This window comes from Sabethes cyaneus, chromosome 3 (genome assembly GCF_943734655.1).
Source record: "Sabethes cyaneus chromosome 3, idSabCyanKW18_F2, whole genome shotgun sequence".
NCBI classification, from domain to species: domain Eukaryota; kingdom Metazoa; phylum Arthropoda; class Insecta; order Diptera; family Culicidae; genus Sabethes; species Sabethes cyaneus.
Genome location: NC_071355.1, coordinates 74,180,577 through 74,202,338, shown reverse-complemented (window position 1 = coordinate 74,202,338; position 21,762 = coordinate 74,180,577). Strand labels below are relative to the sequence as shown.

At 39.7% G+C, this 21,762-nt stretch overlaps 1 protein-coding gene across 2 annotated transcripts in view; it reads right to left on the bottom strand.

Moving 5' to 3' along the window:
* Positions 1 to 19,099, bottom strand: part of LOC128744355 (MAP7 domain-containing protein 2) — a 366,494-nt gene extending 347,395 nt beyond the window's left edge. For both annotated transcript variants that reach the window (XM_053841301.1, XM_053841302.1), the window contains exon 1: positions 18,334 to 19,099. In XM_053841301.1, the coding sequence (XP_053697276.1) occupies positions 18,334 to 18,385 (52 nt within the window). In that variant the 5' untranslated portion in view covers positions 18,386 to 19,099. The remainder of the gene's footprint in view (positions 1 to 18,333) is intronic.
* Positions 19,100 to 21,762: the final 2,663 nt, after the last annotated feature.

Below are 21,762 nucleotides of genomic sequence, written 5' to 3'. Positions count from 1 at the left end.
TAAACTAGAATCTGGAAGAGGGAGGGACTATCAGAGCACTTGTTTGAAGCGGTGGGCCTAGGGAGAGTGAGACAGTCAACTTTCTAGGGTTAATCTTGGCCCGATTAACAACACATCGTGGATAATGAGCGGGCTCTTCTCCCCATGATGGTGCTTATCGACTAATTCCCTTTTGGCCCTTCATACAAGAGTTGGGAAGCATGACCAATCGTTGAATATGTTCAACTCTTTTTGACATGATAGGCTCATTGCTATGAACGGATGTTCTACTAAGGCAGGTGGTAGTACCATATATTCATATTCATATTCATTCATAGATTACAACATACAGTCGGTACAGAACGTACAACGTATATATTCTGTCAGATTCGTTTCAGGTTACTTTCGCTGGGTCTGCTCTGCCTAGCCAGTAGCCACGTATGTGTGGGCAAGTTTCGTTTACCATTACGCTTTTTTCGTACCACTAGTTATGAACTGGTTCAATTGCCAATAATATGGCCACTTTGTTGCAATAAGCTAAAAGTTAAAGCAAAACTTAGGTCCTACATTCCGTTTTCGAAACGTTACCTTCTGTTTTTATTCGACAGACTTCGCAGCCAATTGTTAAACCACAGGACAATTGCGGAGCAAGCAAAATGGCCGCTCCCAGAAACAAATAATTTACTCAAAGATCCTATTTCGGTTGCTGGAGGAAAATGTCTTCCTCTATACTTCTCAGGACTACAAACAAATACTAATGAATCGAGAACTATTGTAGAAAATCCGAAACGAACTCCCAAAGGCTAAATTTAATTCACTTGAGAAAATGTGATGCGTTTTCTTTTTTTGAAACTTGGTTCACTTCCAATGTTTATCTCAACTACCGTAATTGATCGAGATATATTCAAGAAAGACGTATAAGTGCGTAGTAAGCAGACATTACTTTTGTAATTATTAGCGAATTAATTAGGTAATCCATGGTAATCAGCATAGTAATTAATGATAATCTCAAGTAATCATTGGTAATCGTGATTAGTTTTTAGTAACCACAAAAGATTGATTACCAAAAATTAATGGTAATCAGTGGTAATCAGAGGTAATCAGAAAAGTAATCAAAAGTAACTTTTTTAAAAAGGAGCGTAGTAATCATTGTTGTTGGAAACCCTTGCGCCCAAGTAATTTAGATCTGTTACTCTTCTTTCCTGCAATAATACAGGAATAGCTCGATATAAGAGAACCTCGTTATAAAACAACCTCGATATAAGACAATTCGATGTAAGACAATTCGATATAAGACAATTTTTGTCTTATATCGAACAAATCTCTTTGACATAGCTGGTAACGACATAGTATCAGAGCTAATTTCCATTCTAATACGGACAAAATGAGCCAATCCGTGCAATTGCCAGTGCATTCAATCTCGCTTACAGCATTTTTGACTTTAACGTTCCATTGCATGTTTTTATGAGAAGACTATCATGATCCTGTGTTCGTTTTATTTTTCAATAAGACAATATTTTGTCAGATGAATTTTATTCAATAAATAATAATAATAATAATTCCAAAATCGGCGTCATGAAGATGTTCATTATTACAAAATAACCCCAAAAATTGGAAAAAATTCACAATTCAAACAATAATAAATAGTTCAAAAAATGTAAACACGCACACAGAGCAAAATTGGCGACCGCTAATACAAATTTTGTTTGGAAAAACTATGTTTCGATATAAGACAATTTCGATAAAAAAACAACTTTTTGAAATTATAAATTGTCTTATATCGAGGTATCCCTGTAACGCTCTTGAGCTGGACAGAAGCAAATGCAACATATTGAACAATCGGTCTAACCTTGGCAAGAGATATTTGAATCTTTTTTGATTTTTTATAACGGTAGTTTCTTTACATTCGACGACGGAACGGTAGAAGAAAGTAATGAAACAAAGGTGTTGATAGTATTGCATGAGAGACAAGACGTGAAGGGAAAAGAGTGGAAAATTAGGTGAGGGAGGGTCATTGAAGCAACGCTTACTAAGTTTGTATAACGTTCCTCTTTACCCTAGTAGCTGGGAGATTCGCGGATTGAAACAAGCTATAATGGGACCCAATTACAAAGGGTTTCCAACAGCAATGATTACTACGCACCTTTGAAAAAAGTTACTTTCGATTACTTTACTGATTACCTCTGATTACCAGTAATCAATCTCTTGTGATTACTATAAATTAATCATGATTACCAATGATTACTTAAGATTATCATTGATTACTCTACTGATTGCCATTGATTACCTAATTAATTTGTAAATTATTACAAAAGTAATCTCTGATTACTACGCACTTGTACGCCTTACTGGAAACCCCTTGCCCAATTATAACCGGACTCGAATCCAACTTTTTCCCCTGGTCCTGTGGATTTGCAGATATCGGTGAACCTTTGAGTCACAGCGGGCTGGATAAAAGTTGGTAAATCGGCTAATGATTCTTAAACTTGTAGCTAATGAATTCTATAATGTAAATACAGTGGTTTACCGATTTTATCTACCCATCCGAAAATTTTTGGTAGATATATTTGGAAAGTTGACAAATTTGGGGAAAAATAAATTGCTCCAAAATAATTTAAATGAACAAAAAATATTGTTATTATTGATCATTTTCTTCAATTATGTAATTTTACGCATAGGGCTCATTTTATTCATTTCAACCAATAGTCATAGTGCATGTCAACTCAGCGATATTATGAAAGAAGACATATCGAAATTAAAAATTGCTCCGATTTTAGTTTAAATTTGTGTACTTATTCCTTTGCAGTAAATTTTAGATGCGTATTTTTATTTGGTCCTTAGGGTTCTCTTTTCTGAGTCAGTGTGGTCCTAAAAGTTACCATTTGTTCCTCCTTTCTTTCTTTAAAAATTCATAACTTTTGATCCATTGAACCAATTTAAATGATGTTAATACCAAATGGAAAGTATTTTAATGAGCTTGCTTTTCAAAAAAAATATTGGACTGAAGCCCACACTTTTTTTATTATTACAAAAACATTCACTTTTTATGTTTCCATGGTGTGTCGACCAAAGAAACTTTTCATTCATTGTCGAGAATACAATGGAGACGCATGGTTTTAGTTTATACTTGTAATAAATAGTGATTTTGATAAAGAAATGCGTCTTTAAAAAATGCCATGCGCGTCAATTTTTTTCTTTTCTCTTTGAAAAAAAAAAGAATATTTCAAAAACTGAAAATGTCACATATCTATTTCTTGATATCGTATGTAAATAACTAGCTTGCCATTTTTTCTGAAAAGCTCATTAATATATTTTTCGTTTGGTAAGAAAATTATTGAAATCGGAAAGATTGAAATGAAAGATTAGAATTTTTTAGGAAAGAAAGGTGATAACCATAGTTCCTAGCGGAGACGGGGTGCGCCCGTTAGCGCTACGGTATAGAAAAATCTCACAAAGAATCATTATGAAATGTTAAAAATATGCGTTACAAAGTAAATGGAAGTAACTTTGTGTATTTGACTTCAGCATTATTATACCCATTCTGTGCATAATTACATACCACAGATGCCACATAGTAAACTATAAAATACAAATTAATATTCTTTGTTATGCATAAATTTATGAAATCTTTCGAATTTTCATGTCGCATGGTTGAAATGACAATTTAAAGAGATGTAGATAAAACCGGGTGCAAAAGGTAGACAAAATCGGGGGTACCTAAAATCGGGTGTAGATTAAACCAGGTGTAGATATAATCGGAATACCACTGTATTAATATTTTCTGCAGGAGTTCACGAGACGATATTACAGATCAGTCGAGTCCGAAGTAGCACCCATCTACCATATTTGGTTGAAATAACTTAGTTACAATCTATATTAGTCATACCTCAGTCATTACAACTACTTTATAACAACTATGCAACTAGGGATAGGTTTTCCACTCTACGGTACGGTACGCATGCTGGAGGTCAATGGTTCGTCGAATTCGAACGTCGTGCGGTACAAGCTAAGCTGTAGCAAACCAGTAGACTGCAGGTTGCATAGTACGCAAGTTTAGCTGCGATAGGATTGTCGAACAATCGACTTCGCCATCAATAACTTTTACTACAAACATTGCTTGATCAATCTTTCGTCGTAGTTCAAAACTTTTAACACCAAGAAAGTGGCAGCGGTCGGGATACTGGGACAAACTCACTGGATCACTTTAATGTATGTCTTGTAATGCAAAATGAAATAATGAAAAATAGTGCGCATAGCAGAAACCCCACGTTACTGCCTTGAGGGATGCCAGAACTATTTGTAAACGCGTTAGAGCAGCATTTTATTCAGTTTTAACTTACGAACTTAGTCTCAGAGTAAATTTCGCTTATGTACTAAGTTGCCTCCCAGTTGGCTTCGAGGTATGACACTGGCCTAATAGCCAGTCGTGGTGTGTTCGAATCTCGACTGGGAGAGGCTGTTAGTCAATAGGATCGTAGCAACTGGCCCTGCAATTGTCCTGCACTCTAACAGTTGACTGCGAAGTCTGTCTTGTGAAAACAAAACGTCAAGTTTCGATAACGGAATGTAGCACCTAGGCTTTGCTTTTTACTCAGTCGCGAGATTATCTTTAACAATATATTATAGTCTATCCGATCGAAAGTCACTTTAAGTCGATATAGATAGCATCAACTTGAACTTTTGGTTCCATTCGAGTAATGCATGTAAAATCGAGAAGATTCGTGCAAATACGTCGACTGGCCATAGATCAGTGGAGATATAGTTTTTTGTTCGAGATAAAACGAAAGTGCTCACAATTATTTTGAATACCTTAGAGGCATTCGAAATAGCTTAGGTTTAGAAAGGCTAGTTATACCACGATAATTCCTTACATTCCGACGATCACCACATTTGAATACCGGAAACATAAAAGACTGTTTGCAAATAGCAGGAAATATGCATTGCTCAAACAAGTAGTTGAATATATATCGCAGAGTATTTGAAATAGGTTGAAAAAAATTATAGGGGAAGTTAGTCAACAACTTTCTCATAAAGTATTCGAAATCTAAGATATTTTCCTAGAAAATAAAGTGAACCTACATCACGTTTTGAAAATAAAAAGGTAATTTTGTAATATATTTTTCAACAAAAATCAATTTTGGGGATGTCAAAGTACCTTTTATTGCAATGATTTTCAGATGATTTTGAACACCGATAAACCAGTTATTCTGTGCCTATAAAAGAAACAGGTGTAGCAACCAGAATGTATCACGACAACAAAATAATAGGACATACACATGTTGCCTCGTACCAGTCAACAAACACACACTCGCTCTCACAATCACTGGTTCTTTTTTTTTTTGTTTGATTATAGTCACTTTAACAGCTTGGGTCATTCGTGACTTCTGCGGGGTTGGGATTTGAACCCGGGTCCTCGGTATGAGAGGTGTGAATGCTAACCACTACACCGGGACTGACCCTAAGCACTTGTTCTTGGTGATGCAGGTATACAATAAAATATGTCTTTGTCGCAAGTCGGCTGATTCAAGACCATACTTTACCAGCAAGTTGAACAAAATGGACAAACAGCAAAAACCTTAAGAAAATGACTAGCTTGCTTTAATCCAAAGTCTGGCGTGCAACGTTACCTTGGTAACAAACTACCAAATACTGCCGCTGCCGACACAGTGTGATATGATTAGGGTTGCTTTGTTGCGTACAATACGTATTGCATACAGCGGTGTGTCTTTTTCGCAGGTAACAACATGGTTGTCATGAAACATCTGTATCCGCGATAAACAGCTACGATATCTTATTATTGATTGTCCTAACTTCCACGCAATAGTGACAAACTTTCATCGTACATTGTCGCAACATTTTGAAGTAGAGACTTTGTTTCTTGTGCGTTCGTAATTTATGATTCCCTGATGATTAGAGATAATATTAAAAAATATGACAATCGAATTATTCCGAAACAACACAATTTCACTTTTTTCATAAACCATTCCTATTCTGGGAACAGAGACAAACAGACGTGGGTAACAATGAGACAGTGCTGTCGTCAAGCTAAATTTATTTATTTTTATTGAATTGCGAATCAATTCGGATGGATTGACTGTAAAAAAATTCTTAAATGTAAGGTAAATGTCAGACGACAGCATGGACCGTTTGTGAATTCATCACGGTACGAAATCGATGACATTCAACTCTCTTGATGTTTTTCAAATGAATTGGTGCTATTCGAGTTTATTCCTGGTCTTGGAGTTAGTTTTAATCGCTTGAATTAGGTTTTACTATGTAATTATGGGTGAATAGAGCAAAATGGACTATTCTTGTATTTCGCACAGTATGGAATGGATGGGATTTGATTCTTCAGATGAACATTTGGAAGCTATTTGAGTTCATTTCACGAGCGGCAAATAAGGTTTTATACTGTTTTATTAGCTGATTTTTAAGGATAAGAAGGCAAGAATAGGAATTTTGTGAGATTCCAAACTAGTGGCTTCAATTAATTGGAATTATCAGTTACCCAATTTCATTTCCACAGGGCTAAATGCACGAACGATTGTCTGGCATGGCTTCCTGCAGAAATTCAGCTGCCTTTGCTCCAGTTTCCTACTTAGCATTAGAGGTCACTATGAAAAGTCTATTCTCCAGAAATACAACTTGCAAAACCGCTACTCGTTCTGCGTTGACAAAGAAAGTACTTTCATCCAAACGGTAAATGACAAGTAAGTAATTAAATGTGAACAATTGACGCACATTCCAACCAATCAATCAATCAATTAACAAGTACACCGATTGAGCTAATTCAAAGTACCATACCCGTGTACCATCGCGACCGTGACAGTGTAAATAACTAACCTTGTTTTATTGCTTCTCCAAAAAGCAAAAGACAAACATCAAACTGAAGAAGAAAAAATCACTACAAAGTACATATACTAGCGTTGTACTGTCTATACCGTTCGAAGGCATTGCACCTTTCACGAAGTTCATGCTTCTGCTGCCCGTCCGCTGTCGATATCGATTGATAATTGCACCGTGCGTCGGTCGGTCGGTCGAGCTGTGCTGGTGTGGGTGTCGGCTGGCTGCCATAACTCAAATACAGTAGTGAATGTAAATGATAACACACAGCTGATTTGATGATTAATTTGAGCTGTATAGCGTGGGCCTGTATAGCCAAGGGACCAGCTCTATACAACACCTGCAGCCAACGTTGTCTGTCGGGGTAAAAATACCGACATAGGTGCTACGTGCCGCTGCTGCAGCCACTTGTGCCGCACGAGGCTCCTCTAATCGATATGAAATCGTAGCCGGCAGGTACTTCTATTTGCTCCGTTTTTTTTTCTTTACTTCCTCGACTTACTACCCAGTGGGGTGTATGAATGTTCAGTTTTTATTTGTTTACTCCTCGCAAAAGCCTGCCGTGTGTGGAATGCACCGTAAACTCTTGGTATGTAGCCTCATACTGTGTCAATAGGGTAGATTACTTTTTTCCCCCTTTACCCTCAAGGCACATTTTTGCAGGATCAAAATGATTAACAAAAATATGCACAATCATCACCATGCTTTTGCATAATTTGCATCTCACTCAAATGAGGAAATATCTCACGCTGCATTAAATCGGAAAGGAACAACATCGCAGCAGGAAAACCGTATTGGTTAGAAGTTGACCTGATAGCCGAGTCCAACAACAAGCTTATCAAGGCTCTAATTGCAGCCGTGCTGTGCTTTGTGAGCGGCGTTTTACACGCATTTAAAAAAAAATCTACAACCGCATTCGCGGCAAGGTTGCGAGCACGATACCGGGACGAGATGCAGCTGTGAACTGTGCTGTGAAATTGTGGATTTGTGCAGATCGAATTTTTGATTAGGATTGAGATATTCAGTGTTGAAACAGGTATACAATAGTTACAGCATTTAATAACAACGATCATAATGCACTGGAAATTTGATTTTTAACGGCCAGCTTAGCTTAGCTGCTTTGGTTCAACGCGATTGTTTTGTTTCATCGAAAATGCATGAAACGCCAAAAAGCGCAATTACGAACGCTCGGGAAAGTTTGCAAGTACCTACAGCAAAAGTGTTTAAAAGCTAGGTCAGCGCAATCACGCACTATGTTTGTTAATGATGACTGAGAGAGTTGAGGGCTGGCAGCTATGTGGGAAAACAGCTCGTTTAATTTGCATTTTTTGCTATTTAGTCATTGAAAAGGATTTGTGTGCTATAGAATTAGTGCATCTATTTATAATATGCGATCGATATACCGGTTGGTTTGTTTTATTGTGTCTGGTTTCTGGTTTCAGGTGTAATGGCCAGTACACGCATTTAGGATGGATGGAGAACGGTAGGCACACAGAATGCATCATTGCATCTTGGATTTTAAAATGGTGTCGGGCAATAATTTTGCCTTCTAAAAGGCATTCTCAAGTCTATGGTAGTGAACGTCCCACCAACTTCACAGTAGTGGGACAACAGATGGGCCATGTATTTGTATTTTGGTTGAGTAAGCTAACAATTTTGATCTACATGAAAATAAAACTTAACAAAGATGTTTAGGGTACGCGGATAAGTCCGGGTTATCTTCATTCCTAAAGCGGGAAAACGTGACAGGACAAATCCCAAAGCATACAGACCAATGAGAATCACATCTGTGAATTTAAAAACTTTTGAAAAAGCCATGGTTCTTCATAACAAATTATCATATTTGAAAAGAAGACCTTTGAACAAATTCCAATTCGCCTACCAAGCAGGAAAATCAACTGAAACTGCACTTCATACGTTGATTTCAAAAATAGGAAAGTGTTTTGACAATAAAGAAATCTCACTTGCAGCTTTCCTTGATATTGAGGGAGCATTTGACAACGCCTCCCACAATTCAATAAATAAAGCCATGGAGAAACGGGGTTTTGACAAGTGCATTTCCAACTGGATACATGCTATGCTAACCAACCGCACAATAACTACAAAACTGGAAGATCTACTTTAACGACAAAACCAACTAGAGGTTGCCCTCAAGGGGGAGTCCTATCTCCTATGCTGTGGTCCCTAGTAGTTGATGATCTTCTGAATAAATTGGCTGACAAAGGCTATGAAGTCACAGGATTCGCTGACGATATAACAATTTTAGTCAAGGGAAAGAATCGAAACCGATCGCAGATTACGGGAAGAAGATGGTCCTAAGACTCGTTCGGGATCACTCCTGTTTTACACCGATGGTTCTAAAACTGGCAAATCTACAGGAGCTGGGGTTACTGGAGCAGGAATCGACATATCAATTCCAATGGGACAGTGGCCCACAGTCTTCCAAGCAGAAATACATGCCATATCAACTTGTACAAACATTTGCTTGACTAGGAAATACAGACATGCCAATATCTGTATTTTCTCCGATAGTCAAGCTGCTCTAAATGCCTTAAAGGCATACACATGCCAGTCAAGGCTGGTTTGGGAATGCATCCTCTCCCTAAGACAATTAGCTTTAACTAACAATGTTAATTTATACTGGTCATACAGGTATAGAAAAAAATAAGGCCGATCTCTTAGCGAGAACTGGTTCCTCAACTGAAGCCATTCCGCGGGGTGTCTACATCCTGCTTAAAAGCTGACCTCAAAGTCTGGGAATCATCAACGATTGATGCCAACTGGAGAGCTGTTCCAGCATTACGACAATCAAAGCGTTTCATTACGCCATGCAAAAGCACCACACGCAGCAATCAGTTTGAATAAAGTAGATCTGAGTACGCTGATCGGTCTTTTAACCGGACGCTGTCCGAGCCGATATCACCTCAAAATCATAGGTAAGCTGACAGATGATATACGTCGCTTCTGTAATTTTGAGGTCGAGACCTCGGAACATATACTGTGTCAATGCAGCGCACTAATTCAACGAAAACTGCGTGTTCTCGGAGAGGGCGTTCTAACACCTAGCGTGATATGGTCTGCTGAAACAAAAAAAGTACTGAAATTCTTTAAGGAAGTCATACCTTCTTGGGGGGAAATGCAAATTGATGGAGCGACCAACACTCTGACTCATAGTGATGGAACGAACTGATTATGCAAACAGCAAATCGGAGTGTACCACAATAGATCCAACTAATGGTCGCAGGGGCTCAGGCTCCCATAAAAAAAAATTAAAAATCTTAAATCTAGAACAAAACTATAGAAGCATCCCAGACCTTATCAGTCTTCTACTAAAGGCGCATGAAGAAACGTCTCCAAAGCCAAATAATTCTTCGACCAGCGTGAAGATGCGGATGCGGAACCCGTACATTGTCCGATGGTCTACGTGAAGCTCGAAAATCAATACAGGACAGCAGGTCCGGGGCATCTATTTCATTGTTCAGCAGCTTGGCCACAGAAGTTGCTTGTTGAATCCTTTGATGACTCTCTAATGTCTCCAAATCCAAAAACTGGCATCGATCTACGTAGCGGGGAAGATTGTTAGGAAGACGCCAGAGTAGATGTCTCAGGGCGCAACGAACAAATCTTCGTTAAACACGTTCTATTCTGGCTTTCCAACACAGGTTATGAGGATTCCAGATGACACAGGCATGTTCAAGTATTGAGCGTACCAACGCGCTGCACAATGTCTTCAAGTAATGGGGATCTGTGAAGTCACGGGAAATTTTTGTGACGAACCCAAGTTGTTGCGAAGCTCTAGAGATGACAGCAGTAAAATCTTGGTTGAACACGAGCTTGCTCCAAGATCGCAGATCTGATCGACACGTCCGAGAATAGCTCGCTTTATCCGATATTCAATTGAGATGGGTGTATTACATCGGTGGAATGTTATAACCACACATTTGGCAATGCTTATTGTGAGCTTGTTTCTATTACACCAATCAGCAAAGGTGTCCAACAGCGCTTGCGCATCCGGAACCAAGCAGAATGGCAATGGCGTTAAAATACTAGGTGAATAGCAAGGGCCCCAGGTTACTACCTTGTGGAACACCAGAAATATTACTGAATGCACGTGAAACTGTGCACTCCAGCTTGACACGTAAAGTACGGTACTGTAAGATACGAGCTCAACCATGAAGTCAATCTATCAGATACACCGAGTTTAGAGAGCTTGTACAAGAGTATTCCATGATCGACTACTGTGTCGAAAGCGGCCTTAATATCTGTATACACAGCGTCAATTTGAGTTCTACCTGTAAGATGCAGGAACTAGTGAAATCCATCAAGTTCGTCGCCACAGAACGACCTGGTATAAAACCATGCTGGTCAACTGATATATAGTATTTGATACTGATCAGATTTGGTTGGTAAACGGCTGGATAATGCGGAATATAGACCCCATAGTGGTCGTTAGCCTCTTATCCAGCAACTCCGATCCCGACCTCCTCGTGGTACCAGCCGAAATACGAGCAACCTTAGCAGAGATCGGGTAACCAACCCCGGTGGAAACTAAGGTCGTATACTAACCGGGAAGAAGGTATAGAATCTCGGCACTATAAGATGGCAGCCCCTAGGCGACGGAACAAGGACGACGAATGGAGACTCGGTACTTGGAACTGCAGATCGCTAAATTTCGCAGGTTGCGAGCGGGTGCTGATTGAACAGCTGGAACCCCGCAAACTCGGCATCGTAGCTCTGCAGGAAATCTGTCGCAAAGGAGAGAAGGTATGGAAGATCCGTGGCGGAAAGGCCCAGTTTTACCAGAGCGGTGGCGCTACCAACGAACTGGGAACGGGCTTTGTAGTGCTGGGCGGAATGCAGGATCGCGTGATAGATTGGAAGGCGATCAACGAGAGAATGTGTGTATTGAGGATAAAGGGCCATTTCTTCAATTATAGCATCATTAACGTGCACTGCCCGCACGAAGGTAGACCCGACGATGAGAAAGAAGCGTTTTACAGCTGCTCGTCACGGGACATCAAGATCGTCATCGGGGATATGAACGCCCAGGTCGGGAGGGAAGAAATGTATAGACCGGTGGTAGGACCCCATAGCCTGCACACCGACACAAACGATAACGGCCAACGATGTATAAAATTCGCAGCTTCCCGAGGCCTGGTGATCCGAAGCACCTTTTTCCCGCGCAAGGATATCCATAAAGCCACCTGGAGATCACCTGACCAACGTACAATGAACCAAATTACCACGTTCTCATAGAGGGCCGGTTTTTCTCTAACATCACGAACGTGCGCTCCCGTCGGGGTGCGGATATTGATTCTGACAATTACCTAGTAGCAGTACATGTGCGCTCAAAGCTGTCCACCGTATACCGGACACGTCAAAGCCGCCCTCCTCGGCTGAACATCAGGTAGCCAGATAACCCACAAGCTGCCGAGAACTACGCGCGAGTACTGAATGAGGCACTGCATTCTTCCGAGGAGTTAGGTGCTTCAAACCTCGAAGACGGTTGGGACAGAATACGCTCGACCATCGGAGAGGCCGCTACCGCGCCACTAGGTATTAAGCCTCGAAGTACACAAAATGATTGGTTTGATGGGGAATGCCAACAAGCGATGAAGGAGAAAGAAAATGCTTGGAAAAATTATCTAAGTATTGCCACTAGAGAGAACCTGGCCAAGTACCGACGAGCTAGGAACCAGTTGACCACGATCCTGAGGAGGAAAAAACGCCAAAAGAAGGACAGAGATCGTGAAGAATTAGAGCAACCAGGGCCTTTAATTATCACCGAATTTCAAACAAAACAGAAAATCTTTTTTCTTAGCATACATTGTTTTTTATGCCTCTGAGTTTCGTATGTACAACTGCACAGTGATTTTCATCATAGTATACAAGTTCAATATATCGTGAAAATAGAACAGGAGAAAGTGATTTTCAAACCCAGAAGATGATATTCACTTCAGGAAAAAAACAATTTTAAATGCACTAAATGAAAAGAAAAATCTTATGTCCAACAGCTGAACGCAATAGATGCTAAATAACAACATAAATTTTTGTTACTGATTTTCACTGCTCAAACGTGAATATCAGTTTGTTATAATATCACAGGGCGCTGATATTCTATATTCTCGTGCATGAAGTTCATGCTTGCTGTATATAGTTATTATGTACGTTTGATCAAAGCAAGCAGATTTTCAATGCAAGGTAGACTGATAATCCAGAAGTTTGAACGTTATGCTGATGAATATTAACAGCACTGAGAGCAACTATTCCGAGCGAGCTAATGACACGCGCAAGTTTTATGAGAAGGTGAACCAAACTCGGAAGGGCTACACACCGAAACCTGACATGTGTAGGGACGAGGGAGGGAATCGAATTACAAAACAGCTCGAGGTGGTCGACAGGTGGAAGCAGTTCTTCGATGAACACCTCAATGGCGAAGTCACAGAAGGAGGCGGAACGGAAATTAACCTAGGAGCGCCCATGGAAGATAGTAATGTCCTAGCACCTGATCTCCAAGAAGTCAAACGAGAAATCGGGCTGCTGAAGACCAATAAAGCCGCTGGGAAGGACCGCCTACCGGCAGAGCTTTATAAACATGACGGAGAAATGCTAGCAAAGGCTCTACACTAGGTTATTTCGAGGATTTGGGAGGAGGAAAAGCTACCGGAGGAATGGATAGAAGGAGTGGTTTGTCCCATTTACGAAAAGGGTGATGGGCTAGACTGCTGCAACTATCGTGGTATTACGCTGGTAAACGCCGCCTACAATGCACTCTCCCAGATCCTGTTACGCCGGCTGTCACCGATAGCACAAGGTTTGGTAGGGAATTATGAGGCGGGTTTCATGGGGGCTCGCGCAACTACGGACCAAATTTTTACTATCCGACAGATCTTGCAGCAATGTCGGGAGTACAACGTGCCCACGCATCACATCTTTATTGATTTCAAAGAAGCATACGATACAGTCGATCGAGACAAGCTATGGCAGATAATGCACGAATACGGTTTTCCGGAAAAACTGACGCGACTGATCAGAGCTACATTGGATCGAGTGATGTGTTTCGTACGCAACTCTGGGACACTCTCGAGTCCCTTCGAGACGCGGCGAGGGTTGAGACTAGGTGACGGTCTATCCTGCATGCTATTCAACATCGCGCTTGAGGGGGTGATCCGACGAGCGGGCATCGAAACGAGAGGCACGATTTTTACCAAGGGTAGCCAACTTCTAGGCTTTGCAGATGACTTCGATATCAGAGCCAGGAACTTTGCGACGGCGGAGCCAATCTACGCCAGGCTGAAAGCGGAGTCTAGAAGAATTAGGCTAAAAATAAATGCGTCGAAGACCAAATACATGAAAGAAAGAGGCTCAAAGGAAACAAACGCGCGCCTCCCACGGACGGTAACCGTTGACGGCGACGAACTAAAAGTGGTAGAGGAGTTCGTGTATTTGGGATCGCTGGTGACCGCGGACAACAACACTAGTAAGGAGATCCAGCGGCGCATCCAAGCGGGAAATCGGGCCAACTTTGCCCTTCGTAAAACGCTACGATCAGGAAGCATGCGCCGCCGCACAAAGCTTGCAATGTACAAACCCCTTCTTAGACTGGTAGTTCTTTATGGACTTGAATCCGTGACGCTGCTCACGGAGGACATACGCGCCATTGCCGTATTCGAGCGGAAAGTGCTGCGGACAATATTTGGCGGAGTACAAACTAAAAGCGGAGAGTGGCGGAGGCGTATGAATCACGAGTTACAGGCACTGCTTGGGGAGACTGCCATCGTACATCTAGCGAAAGTTAGCAGGCTACGCTGGACCGGACACGTCGTAAGGATGCCGGACGACAGTGCGACGAAAATAGTCCTCTTCACCAACCCCACCGGCACAAGGAACAGGGGGGCCCAACGTGCACGATGGCTCGACCAGGTCGAAAGCGATTTGCGACTTCTGAGACGACTAAGAAATTGGCGACGAGTGACCCAAGACCGAATTGATTGGAAACGAGTGCTTGAAACAGCACGAGCCACCCCGGCTCTATGCTGAAAAAGAAGATGGTGAAAAAAGATTTAATTTATCCCAGCGGAATCCACAGATATTCACTTTTATTGATAATCATTGATGAAACTAGGGTAAAATGCCGTTTATTTTACCAAAACAACAAGAAACAACCATGCTGCGTAAACAAATAGCATGTCGTCGGATTTCTCTTAAAAATCGGTTATTTATCGGAATCCGAAGATATGGAGTTTTACATCTCTCCATATCGAAAAAAGTAGGATAAAATGCCTTTCTTTTGGCAAAATCTGCTAGAATTAAATGCGTACCGTAAACAAGCATCACACCATTGGAATCCATATGAAAATATCTTTCTTTTGACATCAAAAGATTGATTGATTGACCTAGCGGCATTTTGAGATATAGAGATAAAGGACATTTTTTCGCAAAAATCTCCACTGTGCAATGATTGAAGACGCTCACAATCTTGAATGGCCTATACAGTTCAGTAAAGTTTTAAATCATCTTCGTAAATAAGTTTAGTACTTCTCGAGCAACAGGATGGCGTAATTAAAGAATAGAATGAAAAACATTTGGCCCAGGTGACTTCCTTGTGGGATTCCAGATATATGAAAAAAGTCTCGATGCACAGAAATGATTTTTAAATTGCAATGCTCTACCAGAGAGGTGCGATTTTACCCATAAAACGAATTCCCCGGAAGCTTCAAGTGAAGAAAGTTTACGAGGCAGTTATATATTATTCCCAAATGCTTTACTTCTGGGAACATTTGTATCTCTGTCCCACCGAGTTGTAATTCCGAAATGGTATATTTCCTACTGCGTGTAAAAGAACCAAATTTCAAGTCAAATTTCCCTCTAATGAGAATTACTCATCGTCTGCGAAAGCAATCACAGCACCTCAAAGCGTTTGGCAGTCAGGCTTTCGAGTAGATCATCAACGACTAGCGATCACAGTAAGGGCGAAAGTATCCCCACTTTGAGGACATTCTTTAGCTGTTTTTTTCTCGTTTGGAACATACCTCCACAAACTGGCTTGCATCGCTTGAATCCAGCTAATTATTTTGTGATCAACCCCGCGCTTTCCCATTGCCTTTTCAACTGAATAATGTGAAGTATTGACAAATGCTCTTTCAATATCAAGAAATGCTGCTAATGATACTTCTTTAGTTAAGTTGCAATAGAGCTTTAATTTTTTCCACCAATATCTGCAGTGCGTCTTTTGTAGATTTATATTTTGATAAGCGAATTGAAGTTCACTTAAAAAATTAGTTATTAGATACTTTGTTTCTATTCATTGGTCAATTAATTTTCCCATTACTTTCAAAAACATGGACGTTAAACTAGTTGGTCTGAATGGCTTTGGAAGTGTCTTGTCGCGCCATCCATTTTTTGATATAAATATAACAGTCGTTTTCCTCCAACTGTTAGAAATATGGTTTAGTATTAACGGGAAACTAGCAGTCATCAACTTTTCGTCGGAGAGTCCAATTTTAAAAGCAGTTTTTAAGCCCAAAAGCGGAGTTTCGTTCGTAAAATTGAATATACTACATTCTTCTTGGGAATCTGAACACTTCAAATATATTTTCATGAACAGAATTTTTGTTTCAAACAAAAAAACTGTTTTTGAAATTGGCAGAATCGATGACGACTAATTTCACCTTAAGCTCATTAAGCAGTATTAAGCTTGAACGACAAACCACATCGATTAGGGGATCAACAAGCTGTTTACACTTTGAAAGCATGATTGGCACAATTCCATCCATCCCTGGGGAAGGAATCAAACAATTGACCCATTTCAGTGTCAATCTCGGGAATGGGTTTCCAGCGAGGACCTTCGGCAACATTGCTAAGATAGATACCTAAGTTTTCAACTTGTTCGCACATTTGCTTCCAGCTGTTTTTACGTGATTTTCTAATTTTCCTGTTGTACTCAGTTAGGGACTTTCTGTATTGTTCCCAACATCCGCATCTCGATAACTTTGCTCCTCTGAAAAGTTTTCTCGCGGATTTCTTTAGTACTTCTAGAGATTTGTTCCATCAAGGTGCGTCTTTGCTAGTTGATCTCAGTTGGTTTTCCTATGATCCCTGTATCTTTCCGGTTGTATATCACCTACGTGATAGTTGAATCGTATTTTCTTATGAACTTTTTGTTTTATTTTGTTATAGAATTTATTGCTGCACAGAGTGAGGTCTAGAACTACTTAATGTACTGCAAAGGTCAAGTCTTAAAGCTGTTTATACCCAAGGCTTTGCTTTTAGCCATTGAACGACATGCGACAACAGTTTCTAAGGAAGCTGCAATTTCGGAAGAGCCTCCGATATAAAAGCAACTACTTGTGTTGAAAGAACAACATCCACGTGGTTGTCAACAGTCTTGAAATTAAGAGTTTTTGGACCCTTTTTCATATATCGAAGTAAATAAGTTACTCCAAAGCTAAGACCAAAACTAGGGTTAATTTTTTGTGATTTCGAACTAATGTGGAGAATTTACTACTGATTGATCATTTCGGAACCGGTTTCTGCGGTTTAATTGTCTGATTGTTATCTGAATTCTGGTACTATCTTTGATTTTGAGAATCCAGTTCCGAAATGATGGTGCAAAGAACTTCAAATTGTTTAGAGATGGCTCACTGAGCCAATTCCAAAAACTTTGATATTACTGATACTTTGATAGTGCTTTGAATCTATTCTGCAATAGCAAAACCACTTCTTTCCATTATATGAAAAAAGTCTGCTACCTAGGCAAATGGATTTCAAGAGTGATAATACCCACATTACGAATATTTTGTAAATTGCTATACAACCAGTTCACAATTATGGGTAACACGAAATAAATAGCACATAATTGTAATAATTTCAATCATGTTTTTCCCAACACAGTAATTTTCGTTATGGGACTTATATGCAGGTACCGGCAGCATAACCTCCCTAGAAATGAGCTCAAGTGCCCAAGGAATATGGTATCCCTAAAAAATGTAATTTTCCTCACAGTAAAATTCGCAGCTTGAGACAGGGAAAACCTACGAAAACAAATAAGACACCAACACAAAACCCCACTAAATCCGCTGTCTTCCAAGCTAGCAATATGTTTGGTCCCTGCTACTCTGATGACGTACTTCAGTGAGTTGGCTCACAGCAAACAAATTAGCGTTCCTGCAATCGAATTTGACCATAATTTATACCATCCAGCCGTAAGGCAGGCGTTGCGATTTGACATTGCTCCCATGGATCTCGACGTAACTTCAATCCCAATCCCTCAAGGTTACTAACTCGGCAGATCGATATTCTATTTGCGTTTGGTTTCTACGGATAAATGGCCGGAAAGCTAAAGGCCTACCAACACACAGGGGATGGATTGCAGTGCTTGCATGTAGCTTGTTCCCCATTTCTATTCGTCCGTACAAAGGCGGCTGACCATTTTTCCACTTTACGGTTGCTGACACCCAATCCGACGATGGGAAGAGGGTATAGATCTTAGAATACAGTATGCTACAGTACCTGGTAGGTTCTTGCCCAGCTGCGAATGTACTTCCTCGCCGGATTCCGCCATATTTCCACCTTAGGTTTGCCGGATTCCCGATGACTTCACAAAAATAGTATTATACCTTCTTGGTTGGTTGGCTGACAACGGTGTTGGCAAGCGCTACGTACGATACGATGCGATGGTGATTGTGTTGGGGCTGAGGTCGTGCGAGAGAATCGTTTTCTTGTTATTTTTTAGTACACCGTTCTTAGCCGCAAACTTGAAAAAATGGATAAAATTGCGATTTGCGAAAGGGTTGCGACCGATCGGAGGAGTTTCCTCACTTTCTTCACTTCTGACTTTCGGAAACAAGTTCACTGCTCGGGTTTAAAGAATGCAATTCCAAAAACTTTATCAATTGAAAATTTTCTTCATGAATCACGCACTGCACAAAAACGAAGGTTATCCAGCAGCTTTCTCCTTGCTAGGGGGGCAAGGGAACAAGATTCGATGGCAAAAAAACGGTACACACCCGGGTTCACACGCGATTTTCACCTTGGGGAAAATTTTTTCCTCCACAGGCGTGGACAAAAGCACAGACTGACAATGCACAGATCCGAAATATAACACGGAAAATACTACGCACACACGGTCCACGGCGACAATGACAACGGGGGCGGCCTTCAACGAATAATGAACCTTTTTTCGCTACTTGCTTGCTATAGGCTTCTCCGTACGGTGAAGTACATATAAGTAAGCTTCAGTGACGTGACTTTCTGGCGATGCGATGATCTACTCACAACTGCGGGCACTGATCGGTGCTGTTAGACCAAAAAGTTCACACGAATGCAGGTAAAACTGTACTAAAAGACATGGAAGAAGCAAACGTCACGATGGAAAAGAGCTTTTAGGGGAATACCAGTGTTGCAAGCGTATACGTCAAATTGCGGAAGAGCTGGGGGCAATGAGGTTTAAAAAGGTGTGGCAGATGAAGACATTTGATGCAAAGGGCTGAAATGACGTCATATTTTCGTTGCTCACATAAAAAAGGCGGCAAACGCAAACACTGAGAAAAAACCCGAATTAATCCACCTAGCGGCGTGACTTAGCCTTTCTACTGTCACAATCATCATTATTTAATTTCTCAGGAACATCTATAATTAACTTGACTATATTTTTAAATATCCGTTCCGTATTCCTTAAAATCCTTATTTACCAGTAAAATTCACAACGTATTGCATTGCGTAGAATAATTATATTTTCTTTCCTTGGATGCGTAAATACTTGTAAGCGTCATTTATGTTACTTGATTATTTAGTTTTATAATCAGTCGGCCTTAACTTTCGGGCTTCAGAGCCACATGCGAAATTTGTTTTGAATTGACAATATGAAATATGTGTTCATAGCAGATTTTTTGATATTTTAATATTAATACCAAAGTTAGCATCTTTGAAAAACAAGAGTTCAGAAAAATTATTATATACATCACTTTTGAAGAAAAAGGATTTCGACAACAAAATGATTAAGCTCAAAATTTTAGTACTAGTTTGCTTGGCTTCAATTGTGCAATATGTCTGAATCAGAAAAAATAACTGAATAGAGCATTAGATATGAAAAAGAGAAATAGAACTTTTTCTTAGCTGGCGCTCCTTCAGATATTTATTTTTGCATGGAAATCAAAACTTAAGCTTCATTTGAATGTATTTCATGAAAAAAAGTCATTAGCTTGATCGCATCGTTTTTACAATGTTAGTGGGTTACGAAAACAAGACGAGGTCGAAAAATAGTGCAAAAGCTGCGCCACAAACATGCTTGAGAATGGGAAATATAATGGATATGATTTCCAGTGCTTGTCATTTTTGATTTATTTATTAAAACATGATACATGACATAAGACATCTGTCCTTTAAAATGTCACTAACGAAAACAAATCTTACAAAATTACCACCGCGCAACATTTACTTCCTATTTTTCATGTAACATTTCTAAGCTCTAGTATCTATTGATTGAAAAGAGCATCCATTGATGCGCAAAATTTGTTTGAAATTTGTATAAATTTATTTGGAAAAATCAACCCACTAGTATTTTTAATCCTATACACCACTACATGCTTAAATTAACTGCTTTTCTTCACTTTTTGCTTTTTTTTGTACAATTGTGAGTAACAACAAGTGAAGAAAATTACAATTGAAATCTGAAATCAAAGAAAAGAAAAACTTTTCGATTGAATCCCACTATTTAATATTTATTTGTAACAGACACGTAGTTCGCCTACGACGTGCAGGCTTCATCAGTGTCTTATTTCAAAGCGTATACGTATCTGTCGCGAATAAATATTAAATAGTGAAATTTAGTCGGTAAAAGTTTTATCTTTTCCTTAAATTCACAGTTCGTATTCCACTAAGAGGCTTCAAAAACTTCAGACAATTGGCATGTTTCTCACTTCTCTTGAATTTCAATGCAAATTTAAAAATTGCAAATTGTCATCATATACACACATACATACATACATACATACATACATACATACATACATACATACATACATACATACATACATACATACATACATACATACATACATACATACATACATACATACATATATACACACATACATCACACACATTGAATACAATCAACATTTGATTGATATGTTTTGATTTCAAACGTTTTAACGGTTTAATATACGGTGCTTAAGTGTTAAAGATTGAATAACTTTTGAATGAACTGTCCGATTTTAAATAACTCGGTTTCGTTTGATAGATCTCAGCAGTAATTTTCAAATAATAATAAAATGCGTGATGTTTTTCATTGAATTAATGCTTATATGTTACAAAAATATGTTTTAAATACTATTTTTTCACATTTCTTTATGTAACTTTCAAACTACAAGTCCAATCGTCATGAAATTTGAAAGTTAAGGGTTTGCAAGGCTCCTCTTTTATATGCAATCAATTTTGTTCAAATCGGTTAAGGGACCTATGAGATAATGAAGTCCCATATTTTTCGTATTTTTATACATAACTTTTGAACTAAAAGTCCGATCAAAATGAAATTCAATAGCGACCTATGGGACACCTAAACCTTTCATTTGATACTATGAACATTAAAATCGGTCCAGCCATCTCCGAGAAAAGTGAGTGAGATTGAAAGCGTTACATACACACACACACACACACACACACACACACACACACACACACACACACACACACACACACACACAAACACACACACACAAACACACACACACACACACACACACACACACACACACACACAAACACACACACACACAAACACACACACACACACACACACACACACACACACACACACACACACACACACACACACACACACACACACACACACACACACACACACACACACACACACACACACACACACACACACACACACACACACACACACACACACACACACACACAGAAAATGCT